Source organism: Rissa tridactyla, chromosome 2 (assembly GCF_028500815.1).
Source record: "Rissa tridactyla isolate bRisTri1 chromosome 2, bRisTri1.patW.cur.20221130, whole genome shotgun sequence".
NCBI classification, from domain to species: Eukaryota; Metazoa; Chordata; class Aves; order Charadriiformes; family Laridae; genus Rissa; species Rissa tridactyla.
This window is the reverse complement of record NC_071467.1, coordinates 141,987,338-141,999,640: the sequence shown is the minus strand read 5'-3', so window position 1 is coordinate 141,999,640 and position 12,303 is coordinate 141,987,338. Positions and strand designations below refer to the sequence as shown.

Here is a 12,303-nt window from a genome sequence, read left to right as displayed (position 1 = left end):
CCTCGTTCTTTCTAGTGCTGTTATTTCAAACCTGTATCAGTTCTCAGTCTGACCACAGCTGGGAGTAGTGATCTCCACCCTGCCCCCCACAAGCCTGCGTAACATTAGTTTGAATCTTTTATTCATTCATTGACAGAGATATCAAGAGGTTTCTTTAAATGACAGCAATATGCCCGGACGACTGATCTGCCAGAAGGTTTCTTTAGTAGTGTGGAAGTAACTGGCTACCAGAGAGAGACTGCTTTGAAGTTGCCGTTTGCAGCACCCAGAGTACTTCTATTGGATCAGTTTTTACTGGATTACTTTCATGGCAGGCTCTTTTTGAAGGGTTTCTTTGTCAGCAATGAATGAGGATGCATCTTGGGAATGATCTGATACTTCAAAAGATGATTCTTGTAGTTTATCTTGCAGCAAGCTTCTCTTCTGAAGGAAATGCTGCAGAGCCCTTGTATTGATCACAACGATAGCGCATGCAATGTGCCTTTTATCACTGGGCTCTGCACTATCGCTTTTCAATATAACTCTGAAGCCAATCCTTGCAAGCTAGGACTTCGTGTAGATATATGCTGTCTTTTATAATGCAACATTTTTTTCTGCAAACACTTCAAAACAAAGCTGGTCCTGCTGAAGTCAATGAAAGTTTACTTACTCCCTGGTGAAGAACTGCAATTAAGACTATTTTGGAAATGGTAAAGTCAAGAATATCTTTATGTTTAAAAAACAGATTTCTTCTTTCAAAGTTTTCTTTCCTGTATCGAGTTTTAATGGAGGAAAAAAGGGAAGAATTCACACACCAAAGCAGCTAGCCAAAGGTAAAAGTTACGTTCAGAAAAGGAAAACTGATGGCCTGTGTCACAGCTAATACACATTTAGTAAAAGTTTCTAAACACAGCACTAAGCCTATAAGGAGCAATGAAGACTGACATTTAAAACCATACCACATCATCGCATTGTAGGCAACGCTCCCCTGTAGGTTTCCACGCACCCAGACAAAAGGTGATTTTGAAGGTGTTAAACACTAAGTGTTAACTCAAAAAAGCCATGATCGTAGCTGTTTTTTTAAAATAAAAAAAAGGATACACTAAGTTCTAGGTGTGAAAGCCATTATTCATGCCTATGCCCATATACTTTATTTGCCATTGGTCATTGAATAATTCAATTATTTTAGTACTCTTTAGCAATGACAATTGAATGCTTGTGTGAACACAGTACAAACTTGAAAGTGGACAATCCCTTAGTCTGAGTCTGAACAACTCTTGTTCACAGCAGTGCTAAGGGTTATAGCTAATGGGTTTTGAAACATGATTTCTAGCATGCAAGTACTAGATGCTTGAGCATACATACATCCTTTGCATAGCAATTCTAGCAATGTTATGTTTTTGCCTCAGTAGATGCACTCTGGGTCTTTTGACCTTCCTTCCTATGCAGGCTACATGATAATGGACAAACTCCTGATGAGTTCCGTGGATATTTTTTCCTAATTTTATGCAGAAATTTTAAAAAATGCCCTGCGGGAAGCCTTACAACACTCTGCAATTTTAGCTTAAATGATTTTATGGATCAATAGAAATACTCATTGAAGCTGTCACTGACTGGTAACTGGGAAGTGAAAAATTACAGCAATTCTGGAACAACCTTTCTCTCCTTTTCTGCAAAGCTCTGTTTTGAGTTACAATGTGATCAATCCTCACTGACCTCCGCAGAGAGATTCTTTCAGCTTTGGATTAGGCTACAACATACAGGCAACGAAAAAAAAACCCAGCCCCAAAACACAAGTTTACATATGCTTTATGTGACGAGGGTACTTTTCTATGTTTAGCAAGATGATGATATCATTTTTTGTTGCTTCCTGCCTTCGTTCACACTGAAGCTGGAACCCAGGATGTCATAGTTACATCACACAACGATGGGAAGACTCTTACGGCAACTAATAATAACAACGGATTGCTTTTTATCAACGTCAGCCAGACTAATTTCTACAATACAATGTAAAATGCAAAGTGGACTCCTTTCAGTTTCTTTTCTCAGCATTCTCCCTTTCCTGTCTTTAGCGTAAGTGATACTGGCATGGCAGTTTTGATACTCAGAATAGAAAACGGAACCAAAAAAATTCACGAGCAGGCAACAAAATCAAATGACACACAACATGCACGCGGCACGGTTACTCTTCAATGCACTTCAGAGATGCTGTGCCAAGCTAACAGCAGCTGATTCTGGGGGCAGGGCCAGCAAGCATGGAAATGGGGTCAAAAAGCAAGGAGCTGGCAGGGCTTCTCTACCAGCATTAATGCAGAAGAGGGCCAGACCTTCCGGGAGTGAGCTCATGTCCGAGCCAAGGACAACCAGGAGAGCTGCTGGGAGAGGGGCAACAGTGGCAGGGGGCCTAGAGATACTGGAGGTGCTCTTTAACAGCTGGCTTGGGAAATAGCTGTGATTTTGGCTGCCGGGTCCACTTGAGCTGCCTCCAGCACAGCCCTGCTTGGAATCACTCGGTAACATATGGGAGCAAGCATCGAACCCATATTCACAGAGATGGAAAATCAGAGGCATGACAGTGTGGCATTTTCACAAGCATCTGTGTATTTTTTCAGGCAAAATACCTGGTGATCAGTAAGAGTTTTATCTTAAAATAGGTACTTCAGAAACTTTCACCCTACCTGTCTGGCTTAACGTGCAAAAGAAGTCAGTATCACAACAGAAGCTAGACTGACGGAGTTTCAGAAAACTAGCATGTACCTATCCTTCAGTAATCAGTCATGATTTAGTTTAGGACCAGTAATCAGTAATTGATTATTTGTACAAAGTAACTACATCAACTCGAATCCTGCATGGAAAGCAATTGTTTTCGGAGACACAAGTAACTTCAATGGCAGAGATGGTTTTAGAAGCAGCGTTATAATATGGGATAAAAAGCCAGGAACACAGAGAGTAAAGCATGCTGTTGCGTTAAAAGAAAAAGAAAAGCCTCCAGAAACTTACCACTGACGTAAGAGCCATCTGAAAACTGTAGATTCGTGCAAGGCCAAAGTCAGCTAACTTTATCTGCCCGCTGCTGGTTACAAGGATATTTTGGGGTTTCAGGTCCCGATGCACCACGCGATGTGAATGCAGAAAATCCAGTCCCCGAAACAGCTGAAGCATCATATCCTAAATACAGGGAAGAAACCAATAAGCAATTATCAAGACAAGGTGGGAAACAAGTAAACTCCCTGTCATAACCTGAAAGTAATTTAATAAATACTGACTTAAATATGTGCACAGGAGATAAAAACAACTATTAATATAAAATGGACAGGACTTTGCTAGAACCAGCTGACTTGAACAGGTGTCCTTATCAAGTTAATGTATTGTTTCTAGTTGAATTATTTGAGGTTGATTGATAGAATTATAAAGACTGGTCAACACACTTAAAAGAAATAGCAAAAGCATGTCTGTAAATCCCAGGACAACTTCAAAAGAATGCTGTCCAAGTAAGAAAAATACATAGCTTTTTGTTCTTAACTTTAAACCACACAGAACTTTGCATCTCAGAAGCTTATGCTTTGTCCTGTCCCAGTGAGGTGCATCTCAGAAGCTTATGCTTTGTCCTGTCCCAGCGAGATGAAATTTCACTTCAACAGGCACAAGGATCTGTTTCAATCAGAAATGCTGTTTAAATGACAAATTCACCGGGAGTTAATGTTATAGAGGGAAAAAGTTTACTTGGCAAAACCTGTTGCATAGAATTTACTGAATACGACAGACGCTACCTTTAGATCAAAGTTTATCACTAAATCAGTGTAATAATCATAAGTTACAGTTCTCATTTTGCTTTCTGTTTTGTTATAGTGATGCAATCTTCTATGACATTTCCACAGTTGAAGAAACTTTTTCATCTGCGCTCATGTTTTCCCATTTATCTTAGTAACATGAAAGGAATGAACCAACAGACTCAAACCTAAATACTAGAAATCCCCCGAGTTCCAAATTAGAAGGATACTGTCAACTTGAAAACTATATTTGTAAAACGGGCTGTTACCAGATGAGGCTGCAACAAGTAAGAAACAAAAGGGATAAAGAAAAAGTTTATTTTCTGTATGCACTTGACTTGAGTCCATGAAACTCTAGCTCTCTGTTTGCTGGTGACATATGCCCTTTCCATAAGCCACGCAGCAGGGTGTCCGCCAATCCTGTTATTAGCAACCAAAATGATCTTGGAGAGGTGGATGACATGAGAAAGGGAAGAAGGATAAATTGAAGTTGGTTGCTTTGTTCCTCTCTATGGACTTGGGCATATTTCAAGTAAATATTCAAGGCACACTATTAAAAGGAATGATATCTGAAAATGGGTTTAAAAGCAGCTAAAACCTTTGCTTTAGCTGGATACTTTTTTAAGATACACTTTATAGATATTGCTATATAATTTAATACAAAATTATTATTTTTGTGTAATGTTCCCTGATCATCTCTACAGAAAGTAGTATAAGAAGTATAGATATTAAGGCTGGAAACTCTATTCCGACCTCTGATAAAACACGGCCATTTCTATATATAGCCTGTAACTCTCTCTGTCAAACAGTAGTAACAGTGGGCTGCTCATAAAGTAATCAGTTTTTATTTGAAGACTCTGATGATGGAGATATTACCACGGAACTATGGATGCTGTGATAGCCTTATTATGACCTCTGAAGGATGGTGGTAAACTGAGAACCTCATTCCCTGTTAGCTGATCCCTTTTATTCCTTTTGTTTCCCCAGGAAAAATTGAGATCCGATAATTCTGATAACTAGTATAATAGGGTTTTCGCCTCTAAAACAAATATACAAAGTATATTGAATCCTCTTGTATTTATATAATTTCCCTTTGCAGTTCAGAAATATGTGGAAGAGCTAGGGACTACAGCTCTGCGGTTTCAGTCATCAGTAGAATTAATACATGTCATATCTGCTCACTCTGTGCTATTGTAACTTACATCAAATCCCAACAGTCTTTGGAACAGTCTTGCAGATGTAAAGAACATGCCAAGAACATTTAAGTGCATGGTTATCTTAAGTATATACTTAATAGTTTCACTGAATTTGGTTATAATTTTTTTTTATTCCTGGTAGACATAATATCAGATAAAATAAGAAAATAATTTAAAGAGCTTAAGGATTAGTCAGTAGACCCTGGAGAGTCCCTTTTTGGTGACATTTCTGTATCCTACTCATTTGTCAACTACGTAAACTCATTCCTGCAGTTACCAAACATATCAAGAATATTTTTTTTTCCTACAACTGATGCTGGTTTTGTTTCGACTTTCTTCCTTAAACTCAGCAAATGCAATTCTGCTCTGCAAGTTGCAAGTTGCAAGCAATGTCTTCAGTTTCTAAATTCAGTCTTCTTCCAGGCACAGGTAAAAAAAGAAAATATTTGAAAATGGAAACTGGTATACCTTTCCTTCCACCCATAGGACTAAAAAGATGAGTATCATCTACTGAAATTCTCTTCATACACAAAAAATTAGACGTGCCGCAGAAAAGTGTACCAGGAAAGTGTAAATTTCAAAGGTGTTAGAAAGAAGAAGGAAAACTGGGGGGAAAAGTGTTATATTTCCTCTTCCAGGAAATTCAGAGTCAGTCCATACAGGTTATGCTTTAGTATTAATTTTGGACTCTTGATTATGCTCTTTTGCTATCCCTTATTACTTACACATATGAACAGATTTCAGTTCAAAATTATCTTGGAAGAATAGTGCAAAGATTCATGTGTGTAAAGTAGGGCACTTTGATGTAGAAAGACACCTTTTGTTATTTGTGATTCATTATCGTCCTGTTTTTAAATTCTCAGCCAGTTAGAAAAAGAGCAGAAACCAAGGCATTTGCTTAGGCTTATTATTATGCACTTTAAATACAGAATATTAAGTTGTGCAGCTCAGAATTTGATATTTGTTTGCATTAATACATTTTCAATATCAAAGCAAGCAAAAGAGAGACCTTTTGAATTACTTCTTTATCCATAATGAATGATGACTTTTATGCTGTGCGTAATCCCAGTCCGAAGCCACTAGGCCTCACTTTTGGAAAATGACTTCGTACTCTTAGTCAGCCACTTGCAAGAAACATCAGACAGTCTGGGCCGCGCGCTTTCTTTGATACTGTAACTAATAGCAGAAGATACTAACCTGTGCTAGCAAATTGGATAAAGGCCGTAAACACGCACAAGCCAGATCACTAGCTAATTAAATCAGGATAATTCCACTTGTCTGATGGAAATGCATTCATTTTCATTAGTGATGATTACCCAGTATTATCTCAATTACCAAGATGTAGAAATAACTGCAAGAGAGTCTTCATGTGCCTCAAGGATTAGTTTGTTCCATGTCTGCTTTTCCCTGAGAAATTTTCTGTGGTAGCTAGGCATACCATACTTTGAAATTACAGCTAAAATCACATTTCAAAAGTTAATTGCAAAATGATCAATTCTATTTGACAATCAAGAAGACTCGTGCCTTAGCAGATTTAAGGAACAAGCTCTAATGAGTCATGATCAAACCTCTACTGATGTCTCTCAGATGTTCTTTGGATATTGTATGTTTACAAACATAGACACAGAATAGCGCCTGCTGTTTCAGATTAGAGATTTCTGCCATCCTTCTAATATCACAAAACCTACGATGGTTGTTGCCCGGGTTGAAGATATACACATTATTCCACTGGGATTACTTTCAGATAATCATGGCTTTACAATGTTTTCCCTTTTCAGGCTACATTTTCAATGTGGTCTATGTACAGATCTAAAATATTTATCCGTAACTCAGTTGAAAACAGCTATTTTGGGATGCAATGAACAAATACACTTTCCTTAGAGGCAAATACGTAGCTTTAATTTTGTAAAAGACTCATAATGGAAACAGTTAGGAGCAAAATTTGTTATGGTAATGCTGCATCTTTTACATGTTCCACCACATATGGTGATGGCATTGCTCAGTCTGATATTTACTGAATTTATCAGCACTGAATGTCAGGACCAAATTATGATGAATTTTTCAAGCAATACTGTATTATGTTACGAGTCTCAACAATACACAGAAATATGTCCTGAATATTCTGCCTCTGGTGCCAGCACGGAGCGGGACAGGCTTGGGTTAGGCCGAGCAGCTGCTGTTGCTGCCTCTGCCAAGGGTCGCCTTCATGGCTCACGCTTCCCGACTCAGGGGCAGCAGGAGCAGAAAGCCTTGATTTCCTACAGACTTTTGTCTCCTCCTTGCCCTAGCCCCTCTTGACTCTACGCTTCGCTGACCCCTCTTAATCCTCCTCCAGCTTCTGATCCACGAATCCCTTCCAAGCCATTGGTTTTCAAACTACCACTCTGATCCTTTAGGAGTCACCCACCATCTTGACTTCCAACTAAAAAGTCTGTCAATTGCCTGCAGTAACTTATGTGTCGTTTAACATCAGCCAGATTTCCTGGAGTACTCTGCCTGCCTAATCCAAAAGAGAACGCCATGGCTTTTGACCAAATAATTCAAATATCTACTCAAAGAAAACAGAAAGTAGGGAGTTGTTGTGGGGGTTGGTGCCTCGGTGTTGGCAGCCGGGGCCGCAGGGGCCTCTGTCAGGGGAGACCAGGGGCTGCCCTGTGCCAGACACAGCCGGTTCCAGCTGGTTCCAGCCGGTTCCAGCCGGCTCCAATGGACCCACTGCGGGGCACAGCTGGGTCTGTCAGCCAAGATGGTGGCGTCTCTGTGAAAACATGTTTAAAAAAGAGCACAAAAGGCTGGAGGAAAAGAGGAGGAGGGAACAAAAGGAGTGAGAAACGGCACAGGGAACACCAAGGTGAGAGGAGGAGGCGCAGTAGGAAGACGAGGAAGAGGAGGAAGAGGAGGTACTCCACAGTGGAGCAGATCTGCACACTGCAGCCCGCGGAGGACCTGCACTGGAGCAGGTGGATATTCCGGAGGGAACTGCAGCCTGTGGAGAGGACCTACGCTGGAGCAGGCAGACAGCGCGAGGATGAAGGAGCAGCAGAGAGGAGATGGTATGGACCGACCACAGCCCCTCACACCCCCCGGCCCTGTGCTGCTCGGTGCGGGGAGAGTCAGGAGTGACGTGGAGCCTGGAAAAAGGCAGGGGAAGGTGTTCTTTGAATGTTTGCATCCCACCCCCCCACCCCCCACCTGAATTAGCAATTAAATATCTATCTTAATTGGCAAGTTCATTTTCCCCCATAATGGTGATTAATAAGAAATCTCCCTGTCTTATCTCAGTCCATGAGCTTTCTTGTTCCTTGTTCTTTATTTTCTGTAGCCATCCCACTGAGGCGGGGGAAGTAGGTGAGCAGCTGGGTGGGAGTTTGGCTGTTCGGCTAGGCTAACCCACCACCGTAGTAAAGGCATAGATGCTAGATTTTGTGTTTTTAAAGGGGGACACAGTGTGATGGGAGCTGAAGGAAAACCAAGAATAATATCTTCAGAGAATACATGCACCCAGAGGTAACATACACATATGAACAGCTGCTCATCACGTGAAGCTCACATTTTTCCTCCATCGGCTAGTATGTGAAGAAAGAAAAACCTTTAACCAGGTAGCCCTTGGTCATGGCGATAGAGTTCCTAATACCAGAGAAAGTAAGTCTGTGGAAGCCCACAAATACACTCAGTCGTATCACCAAATAAAAGCAACACAGTACAGATCCTTGTCAACTACAACAGACACTAAATTTATACTAATGCACAGGCTTTTTATGGATTTTTTTTTTAACCTGCTTATTTTCCTATTTCTGCTCAATTTCTGTGCTAACATTTGGTAAAACACAACAATCCTTTGAAATCTCCTAACATTTCTCCTCCTCCTCTGTGGAGTATCTCATGCACCTGCGCAACAACCTGCATCCTTTACCCAGAATTTCTGTTTGTAACTCAATTTTCTTTCTTTGCTGAGCAGAATGGAATGTCCCTATTTTGGATGGCAGGTGTTGGGATGAACATTTCCTGTAGGAGTGTTTGCATAAGAGACAACTGCAAGTGTAAACAAAGGGGATGCGTTTTAGACAGCAATGTGTAATGAATCAGTAAAGCTAGTCTGACGAAAAGGCTCACCGCCTCTCACTAAATAGCAGAAACTTCTTTGAGCGGAAGAGGAGCAGGATGAGGCTTCCTTTGTAACCTACAGGATTATACAGAATTCCCCCCCAGCCACCAAACTGCTTTCGTTTTAAAGGGTGTTTTTTAAACATGCTGGAATGAAAGTTTAAAGAGCTTTCACATTCTCTGGGGCCTATTTTTGAAGCAGAATAATTACAGCACTTCTATGGTTATACTTTGTAACAAATAGTCAACATTAATTAATGCCAAAAAAACAATGGCATTCCTGAGGAATTACACAGTACAGATACATGAATAGCAAAAGACATGATTAATGTTGTTACACTGAATCCCAAAGGCATTAGTAATAATGTAGTGACTCCCTGTTAAATGCAGTGATTTTCCTTTTTAAATCTGTCCTCACACTGCGCTGGGAACCCATCACTACAGCCTATCTAGAATTCCATGACTCTGATGGTGGGGACAGAGAAGCAATTTGCCACAGCCTGTGGAGCTGCAGGATGCTCTTCTCCATGCAGCTGGCTGGGTGCAGCGACTGAGACACAGCAAGAGGCAGACAGACCCCTGCCCTTGTGCCCTTTTCCTTCTTCTCTCAGGAGAAAGCTATTCTGATGAGTCTCCCTGCAGAGCATTCAGAAAGGGAAGGAGGAGGCTGTGCTCTTTGCCTTCACCTAGCCACACTATAGCCTCTCAGGAGCCCTCCATGATCCAACCCAATATACGCCCAGGATACAGAGCTCTTACTTTTCCGTATATTAGGTAACAGTTTATCTCAGAGTGGTCCTATTGCTTTCCATGGAAGTATTCACAGGGTAAGGGTCATCCCTCAGAAGAGAAGACTGCTGTGGTATTCCTGTCAATTAACTAGAGAGCACCAAGAGAATGTGAACTTCACAGCATGTTCAATTTAAATATGTTCACTGTTTTGATAAGAGAACAATAAATCCAAATGATCCGTTCACTTAGACATATTAATCAACCTTACTGTACAAGATAAAATGATAATTTTCTTTTCATAGAATAAAATGCTGTGCAGAAAGAAAAATACAGCAAATTCATTTAGTGTATTATTAGAAGAAGGGAACTAGTATCTGCCAAGCTCATGCAAGGAATTAGCCAAATAATTGTTGGTTTTTTGTATGCTACTCCACGAAAGGTAAACAATTGGTTGAAAATTAATTAACACATATATATATTTAAACATGAAGTAAAATATTTGCATAATTATTTTTACTTGTAGAATTATTTTAATGATATCAAAGATATTTTAATACACTCAGAGTAGGTTAACGAATGTTTTAAAATATATTCTGATAAACAGTTTCTGATCTATTTTAAACTACTTTTATATGAAAGAAAGCATTGCTCAGACAAGTGATTCTGGGTTATACAGTTAGGATGCAGAACCCTACAGACATGCACAATCACAAAAGTATGCGTGTATGTATACATGCATTTTGGTGTGTTGAATAATCCCATTGAAGGCAATGTTATCCATGCTAGTCCACTGCAAAAGTATAAACAGTGAAATGAAGATAGTTGGGTTGTTTTGCTTTTTGTTTGTTTGTTTGTTTTTATCTTTAAATGGCTAGAACTGTTTGTATAACAACTTAAAACTACAACTATACAACTATAAAGATACAATACCTGAAGGACTAGAGTCTCTAAAACACTGTTTTGAAGACTATTTTGGTTGCTATTAGAAGTAGTAAGGTAACCAAGATTAGAAAGTCCTATATAAATTGCTGTGGAATACAATAATCAGTCAAATCAGCAAATGTCACTGTTACGCATAGACCTGCCCGTACATTATGAGCAGCACGTCAGTCTCAAGCAAAAGTACCACAACTGTACACAAGATTCAGGGGAAATGCAAAATTTTAACTGAATTATAAAGGTCCACGGTAGTCTTTGGAAAAGTTTGAGGCTTAACAATACTGCGTTGCAATAGGTTTACGACTGAATTTTATGTATGTATATAATAGCTTTCAATATGCTGAGGCACTATTTTCATTTTATTGTCATGGCCTTGTTTGTAGACTGAATTCAATTCATAGCCACCACAGCAGGTTTAATATGTTGTATTCCCTTTGCTTAAACCCACCAACTATCCCTTCTGAGTTAGAAGGGAACCACTGAATTTTTACTGATGCAGGAGATCCTGACCAAGCATATTTTGGAGTGCTCCAAGCACTCCCCAAACACCAGTGCTCACCAGCAGCAAAGGTGACACAATGAAGACTAGATTAAGACAAAAAGATGCACCCAATTGTGTTCAAGGAACTGTTCTGAGTAACCTTCTGTCTGCCCTTCTTAAAATAGAGACATGGATTAATATTTCAGAGGTCTTTAAAAGTTTCAACCTTAGTACATGTCTGTTTCGCTGTTTTATCAGCATCTTAATACTGCCATATTTTCATACTGATCTCAGTAGCTGTGAACCAAAGACCAAATTCGGCATATGAGACGTGTACTTAACACCTGTGGGATACGTTCGTACATACACATGTATAGACACACATGTGGATGCATTTCATTCAGGCAGATCAATATTAATTTAAGTCTCTATAAGTCTCTCCACATCGATTTCTCATTTTATAGCTCAACACCTGTCAAGTCAGTTTCCAAGGTATTTCAAGTTTTACCTTATCAGCTGCTATTTTTCATATTTGATGAGAAGAGTTTGCATGACTGAAAGAAAACCTGTATAATTATTGTCCTACTTAATTATTTTCAGTGATTCAGTGTACCAAAAATTCCTATTGAAGTGGAATTACCAGACATGCAAATGATACACATAACATTTTCTATCTGGTATTTTAAAGAGAAAATACATGCAAATCAAATGAGAACAGAGGGGAATTTTGTTTTAACAATTTGAGAGAAATTGGCAAATGTGGGACTGTTACCAAGACCCATCCTGGCTGCAAAATTCTTACAGCAGGTAAATGTAACTTTGTGATTAACAATCTTTTCACCGCTCAAACCTTTCCACTCCTTGTGCCCAGTAGAAAAAAACAAGAGAAGGCACAGCCCTTAACAGAATTTATAGATCTAAGCCTAGATAAGCAAACAAACAGATTTTTTTCCTGTGTCTCTGGGTGATATCATCACAGTTTTGTACATCCCCAAATACTTTCTGGGAAACTTCCTTTCTTCTATTACAAGCTTTTCATAAAACCGCATTGGAGACAGTAGTCTCTCACAGCACATCCTGGTTTGACAGTTGTTACCCACTC

General features: G+C 39.6%; 1 protein-coding gene across 3 annotated transcripts in view; it reads right to left on the bottom strand.

Annotated features, from left to right (window-relative positions):
* The window catches only part of CDK6 (cyclin dependent kinase 6), a 139,524-nt gene that overhangs the window by 79,048 nt on the left and 48,173 nt on the right, over positions 1-12,303 (bottom strand). For all 3 annotated transcript variants that reach the window (XM_054190841.1, XM_054190843.1, XM_054190842.1), the window contains one exon: positions 2,980-3,147. In XM_054190841.1, coding sequence (XP_054046816.1) covers positions 2,980-3,147 — 168 coding nt within the window. The remainder of the gene's footprint in view (positions 1-2,979; positions 3,148-12,303) is intronic.